This window comes from Rhamphochromis sp. 'chilingali', assembly GCF_963969265.1.
Source record: "Rhamphochromis sp. 'chilingali' genome assembly, chromosome: 19".
In the NCBI taxonomy this organism is placed as follows: Eukaryota; Metazoa; Chordata; class Actinopteri; order Cichliformes; family Cichlidae; genus Rhamphochromis; species Rhamphochromis sp. 'chilingali'.
The window spans coordinates 22,811,498-22,837,687 of NC_137946.1; the positions used below are offsets into that span (position 1 = coordinate 22,811,498).

At 39.8% G+C, this 26,190-nt stretch overlaps 1 protein-coding gene across 2 annotated transcripts in view; it reads left to right on the forward strand.

Annotated features, from left to right (window-relative positions):
* Nucleotides 1-2,013: 2,013 nt before the first annotated feature.
* gabrb2b (gamma-aminobutyric acid type A receptor subunit beta2b) overlaps nucleotides 2,014-26,190 on the forward strand; it is a 67,294-nt gene continuing 43,117 nt past the window's right edge. For both annotated transcript variants that reach the window (XM_080867578.1, XM_080867579.1), the window contains exons 1-3: nucleotides 2,014-2,294; nucleotides 2,432-2,529; nucleotides 3,076-3,143. In XM_080867578.1, the coding sequence (XP_080723704.1) occupies nucleotides 2,212-2,294; nucleotides 2,432-2,529; nucleotides 3,076-3,143 (249 nt within the window). In that variant the 5' untranslated portion in view covers nucleotides 2,014-2,211. The remainder of the gene's footprint in view (nucleotides 2,295-2,431; nucleotides 2,530-3,075; nucleotides 3,144-26,190) is intronic.

Here is a 26,190-nt window from a genome sequence, read left to right on the forward strand (position 1 = left end):
AAATAATTTTAGCAAGACCAAATAAATAGCTTACAACTATAGCAGATTTGAAGCACAATTAAACTTATCTATGGTGGCTTCCAGATGACAAAAATGGGGACAAAGTCATTAAAGCACCATAAAAATAATTTGAGTTTGAATGAATTCAGCCAAAATAATGGTGGTAAACATTCTTACGGGTGATCATGTAAAGTGGAATGCCAACTGTTAACTACCCAAGAGGAGCACAGTGATATATGAGTTTTCAAGGCTTTATGAGGACCAAAGCATCTGTGCATGTGTTTCAGTGTAAAACCGTACAAAGACTTATTAGTAAAACAGGCCAAAAGCCCATAATGCTGATGTGCAAAACTTCAAACTTGTTCAGGTTTTTTCTTTTTTTTAGGTAGGATTTGTGCATTTGTGTGCAAAAGATGATTTGCAAATGGCCAGTGTTCATTAAAGACTATTGAAATGATTGTACCTCCCTGTAGTGAAATGCAAGCTACTTCATAACTTACAGCAATAAAAAATGTTTGGTTTTGATGTATGGGGTTGTATAGAATTAACGAAAAATAAATAATAAATCTGGCAACCTAATGTTTGTCTCTTAACGTGTCATATCAGCCCCCTGCAGATAAAGTTTCAATGTGTGCAATGGGGCTTCAAATATACCCCGATTATTATTTGATTTACTTAGACTTTAAGTTAAATTTACTTTGGTTTTTGTTTTCAGATTTTTGCACAATTTTTAGTTCCAGAAACGCCATCAGGTCGAATAAGGTGCAAAAATTCCACCTGTTGTCTTGATAATACAGGGATTCCATTGATTTATGTGAATAAATCACAGTAATGAATAGAAGTCTCAATATGAAGAGAGTTGTGCTTTGAATTGAAGAGAAAATTCTGCAGCTTCCTGGCAGGATCCCCCCACCACCAGTACCACACACACACACAGAGCTGTGAATCGCTACTGGACTCCTACACGGGGCTCACTGCCTTTTGCATCTGCCTCTGATCCCACCATATTCATGACGCTTCGTGTCCGAGTTTACACAGCGGCGCACATCCTGCTTACCGGTGCGTGGAGCCACCAGCGTGCACGGCTGTGTGAGACGCGCAGAGTGCAAGCTTCAGCGCATAGTGCTCTCCTCCATGAAACCTGCTTCCAACCTCGAGGCACTGCGCTGGCAAGGCGCTTCCCAGAATGTAAAGCCAAGCTGCTCTTTTTGTCAGAGGCCTCAATGCGTTGAGGTCGATGTGTGAGCAACTGCTGGTTTAGACACGATATCACGATATACAGGAGAGAGAGAGAGAGAGAGAGGGAGAGCTCCATGGGCAATGTCAAGGGGAGCGGCTGACTGAATTCACTGGTTTAAGCATCATGGATAGAAAGGCTTTTTTTTCTCTTTCTCTGGGCGTTGAGCAAATTGCGGACCTGTTGTGTACCCCAGCTGTAGGAAAAGTTTTTTCTCCTGGTTTGGACAAACAATGTCACTGATGTATACTCATATCTGATAATATTTGCACATATCCTATGTCGATTAGATCTTTGGTTTAAGAACGTATCATACATATCCTTTCCTCTTCACCAACGCTTAGGTCTGTGACCAATTCCAGAATCTATAAAACTAGATTTTAGTTAAATGCTTCACCACAGTGCTGCTGTTTCACAAACAAAGATGCTAAATTTAGAATATGAACTGTGTCGTGCAGACTTCAACTGAGAGCTGCCGAGTTGCTCTGCAGGAGCAAAGAGATTTAGTGCCTTCAGTGGTTTGCTCGGGGACTGACGAGTTGGCTAACTGATGTCCGGAAAAAAAAGCTAGTGGAAAGACACAACCACACCCACAATTTTCAGTAATCTCACGAGTGTCGAACTATCGCTTTTTCTATCACAGTTGTTGCTTTTTAAACAACCGCTCAACGTGTAAAAAATCAAAACACACGCCCACGCATTCTCTCTCTCTCTCTCTCTCACGCATATCCAAAACAAACAAAACAAAAAAAAGGAAAGAAACGGGGAGACCCCCATATGCCCCTGAGCAACCTAAAGTCTTGATTCTCCTTTAAATTTTCTCCTAGATTTGCCAGTACCATCAGCGGCAGCGGTGCTGCCTCTCGGTGTTGTGGTCGGGAGTACGCATGCGCCCGGCATTGGAATTACTGCGCTGGCAAGAATAAGTTAGACCTCGTCTTTCCTAAAAGAGCGAAAAAACACAGAGTTTAAATATGGTAGTGTTCAGAAGACGAAGAATGATGTGTTTTATCGTCTGCTTGCTCCCCGTCATTGTGGCCATGGTGTGCGCTCAAAGGTAAGTGACGGAGGATGCTCCACTCGTTTTACTAAGTGTATTACAGACGGCATGGGAAATACTTAGGCACTTCTGTTTGAAGAATATATCCTGTTTGAATCTGATTTTGTCTCTTTCTGTGTTTTCTTCGTCCATAGTGCCAGTGTCAGTGACCCTAGCAATATGTCTTTGGTCAAAGAAACGGTGGACAGACTGTTAAAAGGTTATGATATACGATTGAGGCCAGATTTCGGAGGTAAATGTACTTCTATTTTCCGATACTATGTTAAAGGCAGCGCGTTGTCAGCCTGTGAAATATTACAGTTAATGTGTTAACTGGGCAGTTTTAAGCAAGTAAGGAGGGGGGGAGGATATATCAGCTTTAGAATGACAGTGTAGATAAAATACGACTAACGCCAGAACACATGTGGATGATAAATTGCACCAGCACATTTATTTGAATGACGAGTCTCCAGAGTTGGGGAAAAAAACAGTATCTGCTCATTTTTCTTAATATTAACGTCCAACTCAGGCGTTTATTGTCACGGAAATACGTTAGAACTATCTGAGCTAAAGTCAGCAACTTTTAGAGGCAATACCAATACTTTCACTGCTGGCCAACGCATCTAATCCCACCCGAAATGAACACTGTAAACTGTTATTCAGCTGACAAGAGCTAAATTCACAACTGTGTGCTTCCTAGTCACGTACTCATTATTAACCGATATGTCAGCGAATCACTCGGGCTACATCTGATGTGCAGTGTCTTCTTTTTTGTGTGTGCTTGTTTTCATCTGCCCAGGTCCTCCGGTTGGAGTGGGAATGAATATAGATATAGCCAGCATAGACATGGTATCAGAAGTCAATATGGTAAGTAGGCCATTATCACCTCTACTTTTGGGACAGTGTGTGACGATAGTGATAGCTGTTATGCTTAAGCCTATGGTGGGAGATGCCCACCATAGGCTGTGTGAACGTGCCAGATCAAATCAGTGGGCGTGAGTTTGAGACTTCAAAGCCACTGATCATTGTGTGTCATGACACGAATTAAACCTCTTTGGAGCTTTTAAATTGACTGGAATAGATGGACGATTGGTTTTTGGTCTTTTAAGCTGATTGCAGCCTCATTTTCTGAGCAAAAAGGCTGCACAGCCAAGCATCACTAACCTAACACAATCAATTGTTTTAGGGAATAAAGTTCAATCTGCATACATGGCACGCACCTGCAGTGTACTTCCATCTATCTTGAGGGAAGTTTTGATATTAACAAAAGTCTCAACGCTGACAAGATTTTCTGAAACATCGTTTTTGACGAGTCTGTCAAAGCTGGGATTTTGCTAGTAATAGTGACAGTGGAGGAACTTCAGCAGCTGTAGCTATGAGAGGTGATTAAGTTTCATACAAGTGCGCCTCCTAGTGACGATATTATAGAACATCACCTCGGTTTTGAGAGAAACAGAGACATGTATTTTATCACACTGGAAGGTCAGCTTGACACTTATAATACACCAAGCAAAGGGGGCCAAAATGATATTTATGATGTTATGCATTAGCTTTTGATAGGTGCATTGTCACTCCTACATTTTTTTTAAACTTCTTCTTTTAATGTTTTACTTCAACAGTGGGAGCTGGCACATTAGTATTTACAACTTTTACATGAAATGTCTAGCTGTGTCCTGCTGCAGCAGTTGTTTTGGTGTTGCTATCTGTGATATGTTGCATATGTTTCACTCTAGGAAATTGTGGGCTGCAGCACCCAAACACTGTCGCTTGTGTTGTTATCTTCGTGCCTCTGTTGATTCGCAAGAGTGAGAAAACAGATGATAATATGTCTATTTGCATGTATTTGAGGACTTGCACAATCAGTCACACACACACCCACATACACAGGTACGCACACACATGCATACACAATGCAAGTCTTTGGAGCCTAGGACTGTGGCTTTGAATTCTTAATTAAAGCCATGTTTTCTCTGTGTGAAGGATGTTGAAAGCTGCCTTACATAGAGGTTGTTCATGTATATGTACTTGTTAAAGAGAGTGTAGGTTCAGAACTGTACTGTAAGTGCTAAAATAAGATGTATTTTCATGTATCAAATGCATTCATGATGTTCTTTCCATCCTCATCCAGATTAATTATAGAATAACTAAGCATGTGAACATGTTTATGCAATTTATAGATGCAGGCTGGTTAGGAAAAAAGGACAGCATACCATGTGTTACGTTACTAGTGATTCACATTATTTTCAAACTCATTAAACCACATTAGGACCCTTATGCCCTATGGATGGGGAAATTGTCATCCAGGATGACACGATAGAAGTGTTTCATCGTAGCAAAAAGTTATTATTAGAACAACCTTATACTTTTCTCCTATTTTGATCAAGTCTACCCAAATGGCAGGGTTCAGGTTCCCACAGCATAACAGGTCGTTACATCACCTCACTGTACAGTGGGGGTCGAGCATCATGGTTTTTCATTTAATTTGTGTCCTCTCTGTATATTTTCTCAGAAAATGCACAACAGCAGGAACTTATTATTAAATGACAATAGTGCTAGAAAGTAAATAATGATATTTATGTTATTTAGATTACATGGAGCAGTGCGGGAAGCAAATCAGGAAACTGTAATAGATTATGAGCTAGATACCATGGTGTGCCAAAACTATTTTTGCTAATACTTTCAACTCCCAACAACATTCAGAAAAAAAAACTGACCTAACCTAACATCATTATTCTTGCCTACAAGCACACCACAGCTGGGATTTATATTCATGCACCCCCACACGGACAAACAACAAAAAAAAAAATCCCACTCTCCATCTAAACACAAAAAAGCTGCTTCTTTTGATCATGAGAAGCCTTTGTTAGGTTTGGCCTACTAAACACCCTCTAATGTGAAAGCAGAGTCATTACCACCTGACCCACTGGAGTCTCATAAAAAGAAGAGGCCACATGTGTGTGTAATGGTCTCAGCATCTTTGATCTCTTGTCTTCCTCTAAATGTAGCCACTTTTCAGGATAGCAGCTGGTGTAGAAGCACTTTCCTTTCTTCCATTTCCTCTACCCCATCTGGCTCTCTGTCTGCCACTTATTTCAGTGCAGGGATAGAACCTCCCTGTGTACTTTCTTTATTGAACGGAAAAGGGTTGAGGGTCGAGGATAATGGAGAGATGTCACAGAGGAATGCATCCAGCAGAGCTGCATTTATCTTCATGGTAGAACAGAACATCCATGTTTTGGTATGTATATATCAATTGAATCTGCTAGTCTGGCATTACTCTATGTTGGAGGCCTCACATCTGAAGCAGAGACACCAGGTGATGGCATATGTATTTGTTGACATTTTGCAAAAGACCTTTTAAAATAAATACATCTTTTGCAGCATTTGTCCTCAGTGTCATAGATCCATTTGCATCAAACTCACTTTAGATGAGTTCTCAACCTAAAAGAGCCTTTAAGCATGGGTGGCCGTCTCTGGTATTCATCACATAACCCCTCATAATATTTATGAGGGGTTTTAATATTAAAACTGTACATGCATATCTTCACTGATGATTGTGCCATATAGAAAACTATATTACATGTTTGGGTTTTTTTAAGGATTGCGGCTTGACAATGAAGAGGATGTGGCCAGTGAAAGGTCACTTGTTCCTGTGTTTTGGACCCAGTGTCACAATCTTTGGCTTGGGACTTTGGATATGATTGTCTAAGACCTAGGGGTCACATTTTTCACTTTTCAGTATGTGACATAAAGAGACAGAGAGAGAGACAGAGACAGATAGGAGAAAGAGCTCTGACATTAACAAGTTACCATGTGGAGAGCCAGCAGCGGTGCTGGTGTTGGAGGGAAGGTCATGTACCTAGTGCTGCAGAGGGTTCATTCTGCGTGACTCAGAGGTGGACATACAGAGAGGGACGCACACTCGGAATACCAATGACATGTTAGACATTCAACCTAAGGCAAGTGGCTTGCAAGCCTTGATTCATGTCGTGGTCAAAATAAAAAATAGAAAAAATAGTGGAAGTGGGGTGCCCCCGGCCTCTCGGCCTGGGGCTCGGTCACTCAGGCACAGCTGGGGGCCGGCGGAGCTCACGGGCGCGTCACTGCAACTCCCCCTGACTTCTGCTCCGCGGCTGCTGGGCGAGCCCTCATCTGGGACTCTCCTCAGCTCTTACTGGAACAGTGGCGCGGCTGCCCCTCTGTTGGTCTTCCATGGTCTCTTGTGTTCTGGGGGCCTCTGGATGTCTGGAGTTTTGATCTCCTCCATACCCGCTTCACACCCTGGAGGACGGGGCTGTGGCCCCCCCCACACTCCCTAGCAGATCATTACATGGAGAAACCTTTGGAATGCAAGCATGCTGATCCACACAGGTATGCACACATGGGTATTCACAGACGCGGACTAAAGCTTTCTTGGCTGCTACCTCAAAGCACACTGTGCGCTGTCTATCTTGCGTGCTGCACAATATCGTTTATTATTTAGTAAATATTGATATCTATGGCTAGCTAGTTTATTGTGATGGTGCTTTGTTTTCTCTATTATTATGTTGCTCTTTGTTGTTTGCTGTCTCCTCTGTTTGTTTTTTTTGTTTGTTTTTTTTTTTTTTTTCTCCATACAGGTGACCCAGGAGTTCTTTTTTTTTCTTTTTTTTTTCTTCTCTCTCTTCCCCCCCCCTTCTCACCGTCTCTTCTCCCCTTTGGTTTTCTTTCTTTCTCTCCCCCTCTTTCTCTCATTCATTCCCCCTGTCCTATTTATTAAAAAAAAAAAAAAAAAATGACACAGGATGAACTGAAGCTCTGCCATCACGTAATGTCGCATACTGCTGTTTCTGATGTCATTTAAAAAAAAACAAACAAAAAAAACAAGTTACCATGTGGAGAGCCAGCAGCGGTGCTGGTGTTGGAGGGAAGGTCATGTACCTAGTGCTGCAGAGGGTTCATTCTGCGTGACTCAGAGGTGGACATACAGAGAGGGACGCACACTCGGAATACCAATGACATGTTAGACATTCAACCTAAGGCAAGTGGCTTGCAAGCCTTGATTCATGTCGTGGTCAAAATAAAAAATAGAAAAAATAGTGGAAATTAAGTGGGAATATAGAGGCATTAGTAGATCTCCCTTCAATCCTCTCAGTAATTGTCTTCTGCTTCTCTGCTGCTCAAGTCTCAATATTTACTTTTGGTTTAGCTCCTGAGCAGTTGAAGTTTAAGCCAGCAGTTTTCACAGGAGAGAAATATTCCTGTCTGAGGATGAAGAAAAGTTCTTATCCCCCTCCAAAAGGCAGAAATACCATTATTGATGCACATAAAGGTCGAAAGGAGCTTATTGATTGTTGGAGAGGGACTGCAAACTTCAGACCCCCTTCAATTTTGGTACCACCTCTCAGCACGTCTGGTGTAAATGCATGAAGACTGTACGGAAAACTCTACCGCTTATACTATATATCATAAAGATACATTATAATGGATGTTGGCTGAAAGGCAGGAGATTATTGCTTACCACATGATATTAAAAAGGAAGAAAGATTGTGATAGCACTTATGTGGTATTGCACAATATCTCATCCCAGACCTAAGAGCTTTAAAATGATATTAAGCCTGCTTCTATAGATATGTCTAAATCTATGTCACAGCCACCTTCAGTAATCTGGATAGAGCTGTATACCAATGAGCAGATGACGTACGGAGGAATGTTCAACCGTGTCAGTATTAGTTTAAATAGGTTTCCATGACATGGGTTTGAACACTGAAGAACACTTAGTATAAAATGTCAGTGGGGAAGAAAACATCTGCTTAATCAGATCATAATAAGGTTAAACCAATTGATGGGTGTCATGTAATCTTAGAAAATAATGAGCGCCACTAAATCTATTTTCATTAAAGAATACATCAGCTCTATTGTCTTTTTTTTGTCAAAGCCCACACACTTTGGCAGGGTTTCACCAAAGCTATACACAGGTTGATTGCTGCAGGCTTTGCCAGTACTCCAATTACCCCCACACTCCTGCTCCATGGTTGTTGCATAGTAACTAATGGAAGCGAAGAAGCAATGTGTGAAGATTCACAAACTGAAACACCTTTCATTTGTGGAAGGAAATAAAAAGAAATGTGCTAAAACTCAATCAACATGTGTGAATTTGTGAAGACACACCAATGTTTTTTGGTGTGCAAAGTGTCAAATTAAATGTGAAACTATTAAATCGTCTTTGCTCAGATATAAATTTGACACAAGCTATTTAGAAAATATTGGTAATATTTATTTGAGTTGGAAATTTTGCAACTTGATGGCATACTTTGATTAAAATGACTAAAAAAAAATCTTCTTTTTTCAGTGTAAAAGTTATAACCATGCCTCTAACTTTGGGAAGGCTATAACTAGTCAAAACGTCTTCATTAAAAGTTACACTTGCTAAAAGCTCATTGAAGTGCCTCGTGTAGTGAAGTGACTTCTTATCCTCAGTCTGTGAACAGACATGGACATACTTAAAATGTCTTTAATGAGAAGTACAGTGTGTCTGTGTTTCTCCCATGCACATGCATACATTCGCAAATCCAAAGCCCTCGCTGGTCTATAGTCATGTCTCATCTCATAAACTGGTATTTTAACAGATCCTCAGTGAAGTTGTTGGAATAATGCAAGAGACCAGAGTTCAGACAAATGCACCCATGGTCACATTCAGGGTTTTTATTTATTTATTTAAGAAAACAAGCTGAACACAATAATTGTACAGTTGCGGGCCATAAAACTACTTTATAAGCTAAAAGAGACTATGGACAGATGCATAGCAGGTTTGCATTGTGCGTTGCAGTCTGCCACAGTAACTTTTGCTTCCAAAACCTACAACATCTGAAGCATCCTTAATTTGTAGTATTTAATCAGCTGATTATGAAAGCGCTGGAAAATGTTATGTAAGAATTGTGAACAACCTTTATATATCAATAGAAGAACACATTTGGAAATAAAAGACCTCCTTCATTGTATATTGATGCTACCATGTTATTTGGTAGGAAAAGCTTATAATTTATTTGTGAATACTTTCAGGTTTGTTTACTCTTATTGTAGCAAAAGTTTGAAAGGGGAAAAAAGGCTGATTTGGAGGTCAGTCCAAATAAAAATATTTATCACAGTGAGTATTTTAGTGAAACGTGTTTACTCATACATTTATATTCACAGGGAATATTTTCAACTCCCTCATTATTAAGCTGTGATGCATTTTGAACTTTTCTAATAAGTTCCTGTCCTTGGCATTCACTTGTCTCTCCCACTGCTTCCAGGTGTAACCTGTTTCCTTGGTATAGTTTGTTCTTCAGACAGAAACCCTTGTGTCACAGAATATTCTCCACCCTCTCACTCTCTTAATATTTTCTTTCATGGCAGTTTTCATTGTGATACCTCTTTCCACCTGTAAATCTGGCCATGACTTTCCTCTGTCTAATCAGCATGAAGAGGAAAAACATGAAACGGAAATGGAAATTCTTCACCTTGCATAGAAATCAACAAGTAAATATGACATTGTGCAGAGGATGTTGGAGATGAAATTGTGTTTTAGTGATGACCCTGTTCCTCACTGGAGAAAGATTCTAGGTTCTGAGGCATTTTTGTGTGTTAGTACGTTCTCCCTCTGCATGTGTGGGTTCCCTCCTAGTGCACCAACCTTTTTCACAAGTCCAAAGACGTGCATATTAGGGTAATAAGCGATTCTATTTTGGCTGTATAGTTGTGACTGCTCACATTCACACCTATATCCATGTCGCTGTCTCTCTGTGGTAGACTGGCAACCTGTCATGGGTGTCCCCCACCTCTTTCCTATGTGTGATAGGCTCCAGCTCTGCCTATGATCCTGAATTGGATACATGGTTATGAAAACAGATGGATGGATGCCAGCCTATAGAGTTTTAGTAATCTATTTACAGTTAAGTCATGGGTCACTTGAATCTTGTTTTAAAAAAAGGCATAATTTATGTGGGTGTTTATGTACACAACATAGGATTACTTTTTTATGTCAACAATAAGAACACATAACCTACAGGTAGGTGTTAGCAGAAGCTATTAGCAGAATATAAATGAGGCTGAAGCTAATAATTGTGTTTCTGCGATAAGACCATGATATAATAAAGCAGGTAAACAGAAATAAGGTTCTAAATGATCCTCTTCATCAGGGAGATTAAGAAAATGAATGTAAAACTTGAACAGAATAAACATAAATGAGGAATTTCCTCCTTTGATGAGCACTGTACACGATAAAGTGATCACCGAGGATGTGCCTCACCAATAAATACCAACAAGTTTAGGGTAAAAAAAAAACACGTGTCAGAGCCTTAAGACTCTGTTTGTTGGCTTTATGAATATAGTATGTAAAGTAAATTTAAATTCTTTAACACATACAAAGCAAGTAATACATGTTCCATCAGTGTTCACATATTTTGGAAACTAGCTGGAATTATTCATTACTAAACTTCTTTATTTTAAGTATTGATTGTTTTAGAGACAGGGCATGGACATCAAAAAGCACTTGTAATGCAATTTTATTAAATGTTATCCTAAAATGTTTTACAGTAATAAAAACAAAGATTTCCACTCGTGTTATCTTTTAAAAAACAATTGCAAATTTAACAAATTAACATATTTCTTAACTAGACCACTTACCATTCACACAGTGTCTAATAGCAATTAAAAGCAACTAAAGTAGTACCAAACTGAGCGCCATGACACAACTGCCTAGCAACAACTGTTATAAAGAGAGTGCTGAAGGATCTCCAATCTGGATTGCTGAGTGTAGCCTGAAACTGTAGAGAAGATTGAGTATTTAGTTGCTCAATAAGCAAGCTAACAGTTGGAACCAAAGTCAATCAGATGTAGCAAACACATTTAAAATGCCGTGGGTAGGCAGTAAATCAAAAAGGAGGCTGATGATCATATAAGCAGGTACAGACAAGTGGAACACAGTGAAGGCTGCAGCAACACGGGAATAAGACAACTTAGGCAACCTGGAAAATGTTTTCTATGTGCTATTAATTTCAGATAAGGTAGAAAGAGAGGTCATTGTGATCAGTGTCAAGAAGCAACAGGAAAATTCAAAAACAGTGGCTGGTGGGCATGAAGAAAGAATGACATAGCTGAAAGTGATATTATATTACTGAGAGCACAGGAAATAGTCAGAGGCAGAGGAGGGAGGAGAGAAAGATGGAGCAGCTGTCCCCATGACAAGATTACCACAGGTTTTTGTGCAGTCGAAATCTCTTAAGCCGTGTGTACAAAGATGTCTGACTAAATAGGGACTAAGGAGTTAGCTTGCCATTATTTCTCATCTCACTGCAGGTATCTTTTTAAAATCACACAACTCGTCTTTACAAAACCTGTCCTCAGCCCCGAGTTATGATTCAAAAGTAGTTTTTCGATCACTGTATTTAATTAGGCGTAGCCAAGTGTTGAAAAGCTTTCACTTGGGCAGTCTAACAATCCCTTTTTGCAGATGATGTGGTTCTGTTGGCTTCATTAGGTGGTGGCCTCCAAGTCTAAGGCCATGGTCCTCAGCTGGAAATAGGTGGAGTGCCCACTCCAGGCCAAGGATGAGTTACTGAAAGAAGGAGTTTAAGTATCTCGGGGTCTTGCTCACGAGTGAAAAGAGCAGTAGATCAACCGACAGATTGTTGCAGTGACTGCAAAAATGCCGGTATGTCCATCAGTTCGTCATTCTAAAGAGAGAGCTAAATGTAAAAGCCAAGCCCTCGATTTAACGGTCAATCTATGTCCCTACCCTCACCAATGGTCACAAGCTTTGTGTAGCGACTGAAAGGAAAAAGTAAACGGATACAAGCAGCAGAAAAGAGCTTTCGCCGAAGGAAACCTAGCTTTTCCCTTAGAGATAGGGTGAAGAGTTTGCCCATCCGGGAGGGGTTCATAGTACTACTCCTACAAATCGAAAGGAGCCAGTTGAGGTGATTCGGGCATCTGATGAGAATGCCTCATGGGCGCCTACTCGGTGAGGTGTTCCGGGCATGTCCCACCGGCAGGAGGCCATGGGGCAGACCCAGGACACGCTGGGCTGGCCTGAGTACACCTTCTTGTTCCCACGGACAAACTGGAGGTGGTGGTTATCCGCTTAGGCTCCTGCCCTGTGACCCAGCCCCAGATAGGTGGAAGAACATGTACGTATGGATGGATGGTATTTAATTAGGTTCAAAGTTTAGGCACAGTTCACAGCCTTGCTATACTTAGCCTCTCACTTTTCATCCTGTTCCATCATAAGGTTAAAAGTGTTGAACCTTAAGCTGTTAAAAAGTTTCTGTGCTGGGTTGAATGCAAGCTAAACAGCAAAGATGGATATATTTACTGCCAGAATACCATTGTCTTACTGCACTTTGCCTCTCTGCACTCTTTCCTGTTAAGGAAACTGGATAGGCAGAACAAAGAAAGGAACATATGGAGTTCAACACTTTCGCAAATGCAAAAAAACAAATTCACTAAAACTTTTCAAAATATTAAAAGCTGGGTGTCCCATGGGTACACTAAATTGTACATGGAGGAATCCTTTAAGTGTTTGGCCACTGCATTTTCACATCTTGATATAACTCAAATCTGGTTATCTTTGAAATATCAGCTGAGTTTCATACACCCATCACTGTATCCACACATGCACCAGAAATGTACTTCTTAGATTGCTATTAATATTACAGACATTGCATATTGTACAATTAGTACCATAGCTCTAAATGTCAAGGGAAGGAAGGCATGTAATCAATTCCCTCTGGTTAAACAAGCTCACTAGTTAAGCATCTGATTCACTGCTGCCTGTGACAGAGAATGATGGGCTGGATGTTCAGACAACAGCACATTCCCTGTAGCAGTAGGTCTAAAATCATCTTGTTTTCGTGTCGGTGGGCAGAGCAGGGCGATTTAACAGCATATTGCCACTGTTCTATTGAGTATTGCAAGGTAATAATTTCTACCCTTATATTATGTTGCTCTGTTATATTTTCCCGTCTGTCTCTCTCTTTCTCTCTCTCCCTCCAAAGTGTATCTCTCATTTTCATTTTTTCTTTGCCTATTTGATAATGACACAAGGCTGAGGCCCTGCTGCAGGGGGGATTAGACAGAGTTACAAATCAAAGTGGGTTAATCGGCTAGCCTCCCATTTTTGCAGGCATCTCTCAGTTCAGTGGTCCCACTACTCTATTTGTTTGTGTGTATTACTGTAGTGTTTGCGCACACCTGCTCAATGGTTGTTGTTTTTTTTTGTTAGTTTATTCGTTAAAACAAAAACGAGCAAAAAATATCACAACATATTTCTTTTGAACTTTTTATGGACTCACCTTTGGAGAGACAAATTAGGAGTGACAGTACAATCAACCATCCGCTTTCAGGAAATAAACCCAAGATGGCTTGTGTGGTTGCATACAAAGTCAGTTGATGAGCATGGTTCTGGTGATTCTCCTGCCTTCAGGTTTGGACATTGTGGACTCTTTTTTTGGAGACTGCTGTTTGATTTTTTGTGTGCAGCAGAAAACTCTCCACGCCAGGCATCATCCTGCACATGAAGATTGGGTCACATTCAGAGCTCTTTGCACAAGTTTGAAGTCCATGTTTAAATCACAAATGAGGATTTGCAAGTTTAGTCCTAGACTTCCAAGGAGAAAATGTAGCATGAACTATGTGCTGAGCTTTAGAACCTTTTTATTCAACCCCACATACTGATGAATATTCTTAAAATCCTGTTAGTTGCTGAAACTAAGACAGTCAGCACAGTGTGGAATGGACTGGACTAGGACACAAACAGGTCTAATCTCAGATTCCTCAAAGCTAGTGTTATTTTTGCCAAAGACGCTGAGCCTATATAATTACTTAATTCCCAGTGTTAATCAGTGATAAATGTTTAGTGGCAGCTATTTTCCTTTGATTGAAACATTTTTTTAGCCATATGCTGTCATGGCTGGATGCCAGGTGACTATTTATGCATTAAAGATGGTATGATATGTCTCTGACACTCACAGTTTACTGTGCACACATTTATCTTCAAAGCTGAGAGCTGCACAGTATGTTGTGTCACTGAAGTTGTGTTACAGAAAAGCAAAGACAGATGCATATAATACTCATAGTCACAGCCACATTTGGGTGCACTTTCCATTTTGCCTGCTCTTTTTCTTAATAGGAAGGGCACGAGTTGAATCACGATCGACTGTGTGTTCAAAATATGAGTGTTAGTGTGTAAGCATTGCTGTTGAGTGTTGTGTACCAGGGATAACACTCATCACTGCGTGGGATCTATTTTTAGGTTGTTAATCAAGTAACATGTTCTGACTGACACACTCAGTATGATATCCCATGAAGTGTGAGTGCAGGGAGATTGCTTCATTTTGGCTCATCCCACCGCAGTGACCTACCAGAGGTCAAAATGATGTGTGTGAGAGTGCAGATGCAAGTCTTTGCTTTAGTGCCTGTTGTCAAACAACAAAATAGCTCTGTACAGTGTTTCCAGATGCAAAGGGTGCCAGACACATTTACAGAGATTTGCTTCTCTTTATTTGTATGTGTTTGTTCTCTTTAAATGCATCCCAAAAATTGGACAAGAGGGAAGGGTAAAAATATGTTTTTTTTCTAAAACGTCTATTATGAAACAAGAACGGTCATGACACAGAAAGATGCCGTAATTATCCAGGGAACAATACGACACAGCGTAGCCACTCACATTTAGTACAACCTTTTGAACAAAGTTAAACATGTCAGTAGGGCAAAATTTTAGAGTGACATGAAGGTTACAGGTTATAAAAGTCAGATGACATTTATAGTCATCAGAACTAAGCAAATAAGACACTAATAATATGTAATATACAATTGTTTGTTTGTTTTTGTTTTTCATAATTCTATAATGACTGATGAATTAAAGCCAGTTAAGCACCTGCACTACAGCAGGTAATGTTTGAGATAAAGGATTAGCAGTCACCCTCTACTGACCAATCAGTGCTCAGGAAAATAACATAACCATACATGGAAGACCCCTTATCTCCCAGTGATAGGACAGTAATAGGGACTAAAGTTTTTTTTAAGTGTTAAAGGTGTTGTTCTTGTTTTTCTTTCTGATTAGCAATATATAATGATTTGTAAGATGGACATTGTAAACACCTTGACCAAAACACAATTGAAAAGTGTAAATTATAACACATAGACATGGACTTCACACCTGACATTTGAGGTAAACAATGATTTCACAGGCTACCCTTACCACAGCAGTTAAAACATTTGAGTTGAATCACATAAAGACAAGGAAAATGACACAAGTCTTTTTTTTTCTTACTCTCAGTTTATTGTTAGTGTAGATGTTATTCACATACATTAAAATACAGTGTGTACAAAAGCGTGGCCACTAAGAGATACAGTGGTTTAATCCTAAAACAGGATAACTATTTGCATTTGCTGACTTTTAATCCAAATTTATAGGCAAGCTGAGTCTACATTTGATAACCACCATAGTGTGAACACATTGCTGAATTGCTAGTATTAAGATAACTGAGCCCAGATAAGACAAAGTTATCCTGGGTATGCTAAACTTGCTTTGTAGTACAGCCGCCGCAAAAATTCTTAACAATGCTGGGTTTTTTTCTCCTATTATAAGAGAATAATGATCCAATCAGTGATACCTGTTAAATACAACAGTAATACTTACCGGGGTGCTACATTAGGAGTCAAAATCAAATCACTATTTCATTAAAATTATTTCATTTTACCAACCAACTGAGAATGTTGTCAGTTGCAATAACTATAATGTATAACAAACCAAATGAGAAAGTTATTTGGAAGATTCTTGACGCTAATCTTTTAATAAACCTTACATGAGGCCAGCAATTACAAAGTTACAATATTTTTTTTCCTTGTGTATATTCTTGTGTGTATATATTTTCTTCCTTCTCTGATTAAACAGATTTATTAACGTGTTTGTGACTGTTTATCTTTGCTATAAATTTGACTGTTGGTCACATGATTTGCTTCATGTCTGGCAATAACATAGATTTTACAGTGTGTGAAAACTCATGATACTAGCTGTCAATGGAGCACAGGACTATATCCTACTTTATCGCAGCTTGTCAAAATACGAGAAGTTGATAATGGCTTGGCAGGAGAACCAGGGGGTGTGGATTGGTTTTCACAGCAGTTGAACGTGGCACAGAGTTGATAATGGGATAGCGCTGAGCGGTGTAATGCAGCAGTAGCACTTGGCCTAAAGGATATGTTTGCTCTCACTTCTGTCTTATGGGAAAGCATTTTAGCATTGTTACTTTTATGCAAGTTACAAGTTTAGTTTAAATTTAGATGGCTAGTTTTCGGTCCAAAAAAACCCAAAACACAGACAATACAAGCTTATTGATCATAGTCTTAGGTATGGGCTAGGTATGATTTTCCCTCTCGTATTTGTTTCCAACAAGATAGAACAAGTTCTGTGGTTGCCTGTTGTGCCATTAAAGGGAGTTTTATGTCCAGCACCCGTGTTGAATATGAATCATGAAACAATTTCTATCTTATTCAACCTTGTATAGACAGCTGTGATAAAGTATGAAATGAGTCTTTTGAAGGGCTTTTCCTTTTGCTGTTGCAGATTCTCTCTCTCGTACTTCTCTCTCTAACTGTGATTTGTGTTTATGTATGTATAATATAATAAGTACATTTCCTAAGTTCAATTCCATTAACAACAACATGTAATTTATATTACATGGCAAAGAAACTATTATAAGGAAAACCCCCAACAATCAGTTGAGCAAACACCTATGAGCAAGCACTTGGTGACAATGAGAAGGAAAAGAAGAAACCTCTGGAAGAACCGCTATCAGGGAGGGGCAGCATTCTGCCATGACCATTTGGGAGATCATGAGAAAGAGGGGGGAAAAGAAAAGCTTAGAGAGAACGGACAAAACAAATACATTTTATATTGCAATACTAACAGTTTCTTGATTGATAAATGGTGGTACAACTTGATAGCCAGAAGAAAGTACTGTACTTTTTGTCACTCCCATATATGAAATAAGGTTTTTTTTCTGCACATTGCAATGGCTTAAAATGTTCATCAGACCTTTGGGAATTTGTGAGATCACTGTCGAAGTTACAATTGTAGATAAACAAAATAATTCTCTTCGAACAGTTATATAAGGATCGAATGGCTCCTAGCAGTGGGACAGATACCACATGCTCCCAAAGCACCTCTCACAGAACACACAAGTGAAACAGTCGAATGCCTTCTCCAAGTCCACAAAACACATGTAGACCACTTGGGCAAAATGTCATGTACTCTAAAGTATCATTGAGGGGGTAAGGAGGTGTTCCAGTGTTCCATGACCATGGACATGACCAGTTCTTTTCCAGCACCCTGGCATAGAGGCTGAGGAGTGTGATCCACCTCTAGTTGGAGCATATCCTTCGGTCCCCTTCTTCAAAAATGGGAAGCACTACCCTAATCTGCCAATCTAGAGGTACTGCACCTGATCTCCACTAAACATCGTGGAGGTGTGTCAACCAAGACAGCCCTACAACATCTAGAGTTTTCAAGCAACTAAGGAGTTGTTTAACTGGCTCAGTGACCTTGCCCCCGGTGATGGACGAGTCATCCCCCTTGTCCCCAAATTCTGCTTCCTCTATGGAAAACTTGTCGATGGGATTAATTAAGTCCTTGAATTATTCCTTCCACTGTCCAAAAATATCCTCAGTTGAAATCAGCAGCACTTCACCCACACTCTTCCACCATACACAGTGGAAAAAGAGAACCTCCTTAGTCGCCTGACAGTTTGCCAGAATCTCTTTCAGGCAGTCTTTTTCCGTGGCCTCTCCAAACTCCTCCCACAGCTGAGATTTTTCTTCAGCCACCACCAAAGCCACGTTCTGCTTGGCCTGTTGGTATCTATCGGCTGCCTCCGAATTCCAAAGGCTAACCAAGATGGATAAGTCTCCTTCATCAGCCTGATGGCTCTGTTCATCTCCAGTGTGCACCATCTGGTTTGGGGGTTACAACCATAGCATGCACCAACCACCTTGCGGCCACAGGTCAGTTCAGCAGCTTCAGCATTGGAAGTGCTAAACATGGTTCATTAGGACTCAATGTCCCCACTTGCTCTTGGAACACTGTTGAACATCTGCCAGAGGTTGGACTTGTAGAACTCATGGATGGGGGCTTCTGTCAGGTGTTCCCAGTTTACCCTCGCTATACGTTTAGTGACCCCAGGTCTGTCCAGCATCCTCCCCTGCAACCTGATCTAACTCATGGCCAGGTGGTGATCAGTTGACAGCTCAGCACCTTTCTTCACGTGTGTGCGGAATTAATGGTAGCTCTTATGATGCGATTACAAAATCGATCATCAACCTGCGACCTAGGGTATCCTGGTGTACATGCACTGATGGATACCCTTATTTTTGAACATGGTGTTTGTTATGGACAGACTGTGGTTTGCACACATTGCCCACATGAGCGTTGAAGTCTCCCAGTTAGACTACAGAATCCCCCAGGTTGGTTCCACATTAGACAGATCAAACCACACAAAGATATTCAGCCTTTTGGAGTTGCCATGTAAGACCTCAAACCTTAACCAAACAGACATGATCTCAAGGGACTTATTCACATTGGACATTCAAAGAATATGGCTTCACTAACACAGCTGTGTGAAAACGGATTGCCCTATAGTCATCTTGAATAGTATGCATGACTAAAGTTTCCGATTAAAAGTTAATGTTTAAGTAACTGTGGCCAAAGGAGATTTTATTATTAATTAAATATCAAAGTTCAATGTTTTTTGAATGCCTAATTGGTGTGTTAGTAAATGCACACAAATCTAAGAAACTTACCTGTTACTGTCTTCTGTGTACTTTTTGAAGCAGATACTTAAATATTTTTAAATGGAAGGTGAAATATGAAAAAATGTTGAATTGTATTTTTGTTTGTAGAGCACTTTGAGCATTAAGGCTTCTTGATGCTCATCTGAGATTATTAATGGTATACATTCATGATGGCAAATATAGTTCTCAAAACAATTCAAACTGATCTATTTGCTTAGGATCTCTCCTGCACTATCATATATGGACTTGCACCTTCCTAAAAAGTGATACATTTGCAGCCTATTACATTTAGTTTCAGTGAAAGCAATGCAAGTTCAAGTATGTAGGTCATCTGTTTCAAATCATCATTTGTTCGTACTTAAAATGGCTTTGCAGTTATCATTCCACTTTATGCCCTTCCCATCACTGATATTTTATATGTTTTTGTAGTGTTGTCAAGACAGATAGAATTATGGTCCACAATAACACATTTCTAGTGTTATCCTTGTATGGCATTGCCCCACATACACATACATACATTTTGGCACTGACACCCCTAAAGCACCCCTGTGTGTATTGTAGGTCAATCCAGCTGTGAGGAAATATTGCTTCTTCAAGGGTATCCTAGCTCAAGGAGATACTGTATTCAGACCATCAAATCTGAAGTCACAAAACTATGTGCATGAAAAAGAAAGAGACATTTGCTCCTAGCTACATAGGTAAACTGGAATAAACTGTATTTGTGGGTCATGCATATCTTTATAGCCAATTTTTTTATGCTCACTGTGGTTGTATATTTTCCTTCGATCTGGAGATACTGCATTAGCTCACTGTTGACAATGTGTATGTGTGCTGTGTACTTCTTGTTACACAACTTGAATAACAAACAGGTTCTTCCTCAGTTCCCCAAACGTCCATAATGCATGAGATGCTGGAGTCCAGTAGATCAGCGTATTTCTATGTGCATTGTATATGTGCTGTAGTAAAAGGATAGTTGTAGAGAGCCTCAGGAGCATCAGAAAGGTAGATATTTGACAAGTTTTCAAATGAGTATATGCATGCAGTGTGCACCACACATTTAGCGTCATGAGACATGCAGGTCACACACATATACCTGCCCACACACACATACCCCCACCCAAAACCCACACATGCAATCTTTGAAAGCAGGAGCGGTAAGTGGAACAAATAACATGCACTGAGACAGACTAATTTTTTTTCCCCCTTCATCTCTTTGGCTAGCTAGCCATCTGATGTGAATGAGATTGAAAGCTCCATCAGCTACACCCTGTCTTTAAGTGAAATTCAAAAGCACCCTAATAATCTGCGTCCTACTCTGTCCTCTCTTCTCTTCCCCATCACCCCCCACTGACCCCCTCTCTGAATTGCCACTCCACTCTACTACTCTCCGGGGATGCAAAAGGGCCTGCAGATGCTCCAATCGTCTCTAATAAATTGTATGTAGTCAGTTACGCTACACAGCTGCCAACTGGCAAAGATTTTAACCTCTGCTTTGGGAGAACTCTGGGAAATAAAGGTTCCTCTAAATTCAATTCACCTTCAGCGATCGCTTTTGAAAGCTATGTCCAGGCCAAAGTAAATGATGAAAAGTATAGAGGGGGAAAATGGGTGACACACAGAAAGAGACAAAATAGAGAGACAGGAGCTACATGATGGAAAGAAAGATTAAGCAAAGTAAACAAACAAGAATCTGGCAGTTATTAAAATACATCGTCTGGATTTTGACCAGATGATGTATTTTATATATAAAAAGAGTATAAACAGTTTTGGTCAGATAAATATCCTCATGGAAATTAAATCTCAAGACCTGAGCAACAAACAAAATTGATCATACTCTTTCTAATAAACTCACATTTGCTACTCTTATCACTCCAATCTCATGTATTAATCAAGAGAACACTAATAATACTGGTCCTAATAATTTGGGAAAATTTTACAAGAATCCCTTAAATTTGCTTACACTTGTGATTATGAGGTTTAATCACTGAAAAATATGATTTAAAAAAACTCATTTATTTTTTTTGCATCTGTTTGATATATTTTTACATTATATGTATTTTCTCTCAGCTTGACCACCTATAAACAAATACTAGTGTTATTAATTCTGGAGCAAACAGGCCAAACAAAACCCCCGCAGCAGCCCTTGTGTGGTTTCCTGTTGCCTATTTACTCCATGCAGTGTGCAAGCTGTTCTAGATACAGCTCTGAATCATAACCCCAGACTGAGAAATATATGTCACTCTGCTCTGGAGGGATGGATGTTTATTATTAGACTTCTTTAGAAATGCTGTGCCCTATTCCAGGTTTCCCGTACCCTGTCGATGATGGGGTGAGGGCCATGGGAGACAGGAAATTGAAAGCCACTTGTTGTTGGAGGGCTTTTTTGGAGGAACTGAAGTACTGGTGTACTAAAGTATGGGCATATGGGTGAGTGGCGAAGTGATCACTTCTCGTCCTCACTAAAGATATTGCAAAATAGAGGAAGAACAAAGAAAATGAAGCAGAAAGAGTGATAGAGGCCTTACAGTCAGGATGCTTTAGTATTCAACCCCAGTATTCAAGGTTACTGCACTTCAGAAATAAATTTAAACAAAATTAGGTGAATGTGTTAAATATGAAAATCATTGTTTTGTGTTTTTTTCAGTCAAAATTTGGTTGATTTTACCTGAATGCAGGATATACAGTTTGGGGTAATAAACTGGAGAGGAGATATTTAAATCAGAATCCTTAATGGAATTGAACAGCTACAGAACTCATATAGCACCTTAGAGGCTGATACACCACCTGTCATAAGATAAGATAAGATAAGATACTTTTATTAGTCCCACAAGGGGAAATTTCATGTTCTCAAGATGGCTTCCATCTGCTTAGTGATCATGATACCAGCTATTAAAATTCCCCATTGATGAATTCCCACCTATTTATTTCCCAAACCACATGCAGTAAATGCAACAAGAAGTCCTCTGAGATTAAGAAAGATGGAGAGAAGAATCTAGGGAGAGAGGAAAAGCTCCAGGGGAAATAGATGGAAGGATATTCATCAAAGGAGTGGGGAAAATCTGAGCTCAAATGGGAAAAAATAGCATGAAATAAGAAAAAAATAAATAGTTGGAGGAGATGAGGAAATAAAAATGGAGGGGAGACAATGTTTCAGAGGGAGGTCATAGCTGGTGCTGACTGGGAATGAAGAGCAGTGAGAATAAAAGCAATTTGCATTACCGTTCCACTGAGCTTTCCAGTGCCTTTCATTTGCCCCCATACCTCTCCACTCCACCCCACACACACACACACACACACACACACACACACACACACACACACACACACACACACACACACACAATTCCTTTCTGCAAACTAACCACACTGTTCCACATCTCTCAATAGGAAAACTTTCTTCAAGGTTAGTTAGAAGAAGGAGATCTATAGTATTTAGTAATCCTTATTCTGGCCCTCACCTTTTCTCTTTTGATGTAGACTTTGTATTCCCACTCTAGTCCAGCCTTGTTCACTTACAATCAAAACAAATCACTTTCCATGACTTCTGCTATTTATTTTTCTGCTTTGTGTATTTGGTTCACAGTTTTTGTTAATTTCTTTACCATATCTAAGTTACATTATGCCTTAGAATATATAGCTATATATACTCCTTAAGCTTTAAAATTGTATATATACTATAAACACTAAATAGAGTGTGAGCTGAGCAATCAGCTGAACACAACTTGGTAGTAACCTGGATCAGGTGGTGTACCGTCCTAGTGTACCATTCAATAAGGTGGCAGTGTACCATGTTCCACACCTGCATTGCTAAAATGTCTGTATGGAGCTGTGGCTTTAACACAGTTGGGGCCTATACTTGTGGTGGCAACCCATAAACTGAAGGTGAACAGAGGGCCATCAAGCTAAAAAGACCTTTTCAAGGGTGGTAGGCCAAGTGGAATGCAGCTTTGGCAGCCATGTTGGTCTTAAACTGATTTTTCCAAACTGTTGGGGTGTTTGTGTCTCAGAAGGTGGAGTAGGTTGTAGTTTGAAGGTTAGTGGTTTGATCACTGGCTGCTCCAGTCTGCCAAAGTATTTTTGGGCAAGATACTGAATTCTGAGTTGCTCCCAATGCATTCATCAGAGTGTGAATGTGTTTGTGAAGTTTAGATAGAAAGCATGTAGACACTAAAAAAAAAATGCTTGTATGAATGTGTGTGAAGGAGTGAATAAGCCTGCTGAGAAGGGGAAAGCGCTGCTCTGCTCACACAGTATACAGTGATAATGGGATGCTGCTGCATTTCCTCAATCCAATTCCCATATTGGGAGAAGTCTGCGGACTAGGCAAATAATGTGCCAATCACTGGAGTAGATAATTAAACAACCCTGCCACTAAGAAGTTGGGTCAAATGAAGTTCACATTGAGTTTCTTAATGCCCCGGATATTGTGGGCCTGACCTAGGTTAGCTGACACACACCTCTGCAACATTACATGGACTGGTACCTCAAGATTGGCTGGAGGGTGTATTCCAATACTCTTAAGCCTCCCTGGGAAGGTCTGTTCCAGGGTACTGAAGAAGCTACCTCCATTTGTCAAACCCCATATTCAATAGCAACAATTTGGTTTGCATCCTGGTTGCAAAATACTGGACCAGTGGGAGTTTGCCCAATAAATATGTTTTGTGGACTTAGTCGAGGTATCCAATCACATCCTTCAGGGTGTCCTTAGAGTTGTTCAGAGTGTCAGATATCAGTCCAGTTGTTGCAAGCTACTGAGTCCAGTCCGTGTGCTACCATAGCGTGAGCTTGTTTTACATTGGTAGCAATAACTCAGACTTAGAGTCAGCCACTCAGCCAGGTCACAGCCAAGAGGTTGAGGTTATCAGGTTTGGTGATTTCAGGATGTTGTCTCTGCCTTTTGCTGATGTTGTGCTTTTGACTTTACCAAGCCACGAACTCCAGCTTACACTGGAGTGGTTTGTAGTTGAGCGGGAAGTGCTTGGGATGAGAAATAGCACCTCCAAGTCTGAAACTATGAGAGGGTCGTGGCTTCAGACTGGAAAAAGATGGACACTCCAGGTTGGAGAGAACTTGCTGCCCCAAGTTCTAATGTGGCGTTCTAATGTTACTGTTTTGTTTAGAAGCAAGGGGAAAGGGAGAAAGGTGTAGTGAGTTAATTTGACATCTAACTAGGATGTCTCTTTGGAGCCACCTAAGTCAGGTGTTTTGGTCATGTCCTGCTGGAAGCTCCGAGGGAGTCCTAGGACATGCTAAAGGCAATATACTGGAAAAGTTACCTATGGAGAAGGATGTCTGGGTGCCTCTGCTTAGACTGAGGCCCCTGTGACCCAGACTTGATACTGGATAATTGGTTGAAGTTGAATGCAAAAACATACCATCTTTTTTGTCTCCCCTAAATATGAAGAAAATATTTTATCATTCACTAGAAAAAATTGAGATAATTGTATCAGGAAGAGCATTCAATGTAAAACCTGTACTCAAAAACAAATATGTAGATCACAAATGGATGCTTGTATATATTTTTGTGTCGTCTTGGTAAGACGCTGATAAAAAAAAAAAGTATGCTACTATATAGTTTGTTTGTTTTTTGTTGTTTTTGTTTTTTGTTGTTTTACTTATTTTTCCAAAAACAAGAAGAAAAAATAATTGTCAGATACACAAAGCAGAGTTTATACAAGGGCTTACAACACAAGACAAAAAAGAATAAGACAGAAAGACCTGAAGAAAAAGCTTTAATGCCGTGCAGCGATGAGGATGAGAGGGTTAGTAGACAGGGCGGCTTGAAGGATGAGTGGGGTTGACGAGGTCAGACTGGGTAGCTGGAGCACCTTTATTTTGGGGTTTTCAGTAGTTTTTCTTCTTCGTGAGTTCACAAAACTGGTCTTCAACAATGTATTTGAAAAAGATGTAGAAGGAGCTTTAGTTTTATTTTTTTCTAGTGTACTGGAGAAAAGATATTCAAGGACAATTTATGACAGAAATAATAGTTTGAGCATTTCGGGAACAAACCATCTGCATGGCCTTTCAGAATATGTTGAAGTTTGTTGCAGATTACCTGCTCACTTAAGATACATATACACACATGGGCATTAGGTAGTTTATACTATATAGAGCTACTGATTATCACTTAATTTAGTGCGTGACTGTGAGTATCTTTTTTGTCACTCTTTCAACATAATGGCCTGACCTAAACTGTCTGGAATTGAATCACTTTCCTAAGTGGATGGAGGGGCTTTCCATGTGTTCTTCTGTGTTGTTTATGACTCATAACTCTCCCGTGTACTGTTTTTAGATAAGATACGTGCTTGGATTAAACACAGATTTGTTTTATTTTAGAAGAAATCCTGGTCATTACGACTAATTGAGGGTCATCATCCATAGCTAGGAGTAAGATAGCTCAAGATTATAAGCAGTCTAAAGGACTTACTTGAATATGCTCTGGGAAATAATTGTCGCCTTTCCCATTTGCATTTCACTGAGATAGCTGCAACTTAAGACTTATAATGACAGTACCTCTATAGCGATGAATGCTGTTGGCAAGCTGAGCAGAATAAGCATATAGAAACAATCTTACAGCAGGATATAGAGTGGAGTGCACCCATGACATGATTGACTTTACTGCTTTTTCAGAAGAGTACTATATATTTCCAGTGTCTATATATGGAGTTGTAATTTCTGTAAAATAAAATTTCTACAGTATTTTAACAGACTTACTTACTAACAACATGTTATAGAGAAGCAATCAAAAGCAGTTTGACCAACTGTCTTATAGATTATAGAATTTCTTTTTTTAGTTGTTCCAAAAAACTCTAATAATATATTTAACCTTCCAAAAAGAAACAATTATTGCAGAGTGTAAAGCATCCTGCTGAATTGGATATTGGTTATTAGATATAATGGATCATGTCATAGGGTTGTGTGTGAAAATTTAATGATCACTTCGCATTGTCCCCTCTTTGACAGTGTGGGAGCACAGCATATTCTGCACACGTAAATTCAATATCATTCTTCCTGCTTCACTCTGTCTCCTTTTTCATTTCTCTCCATCTCTCTATCTCTCTCCAGCATAGTTTATATACCGATGCTCATTATGACTGTTGTTATG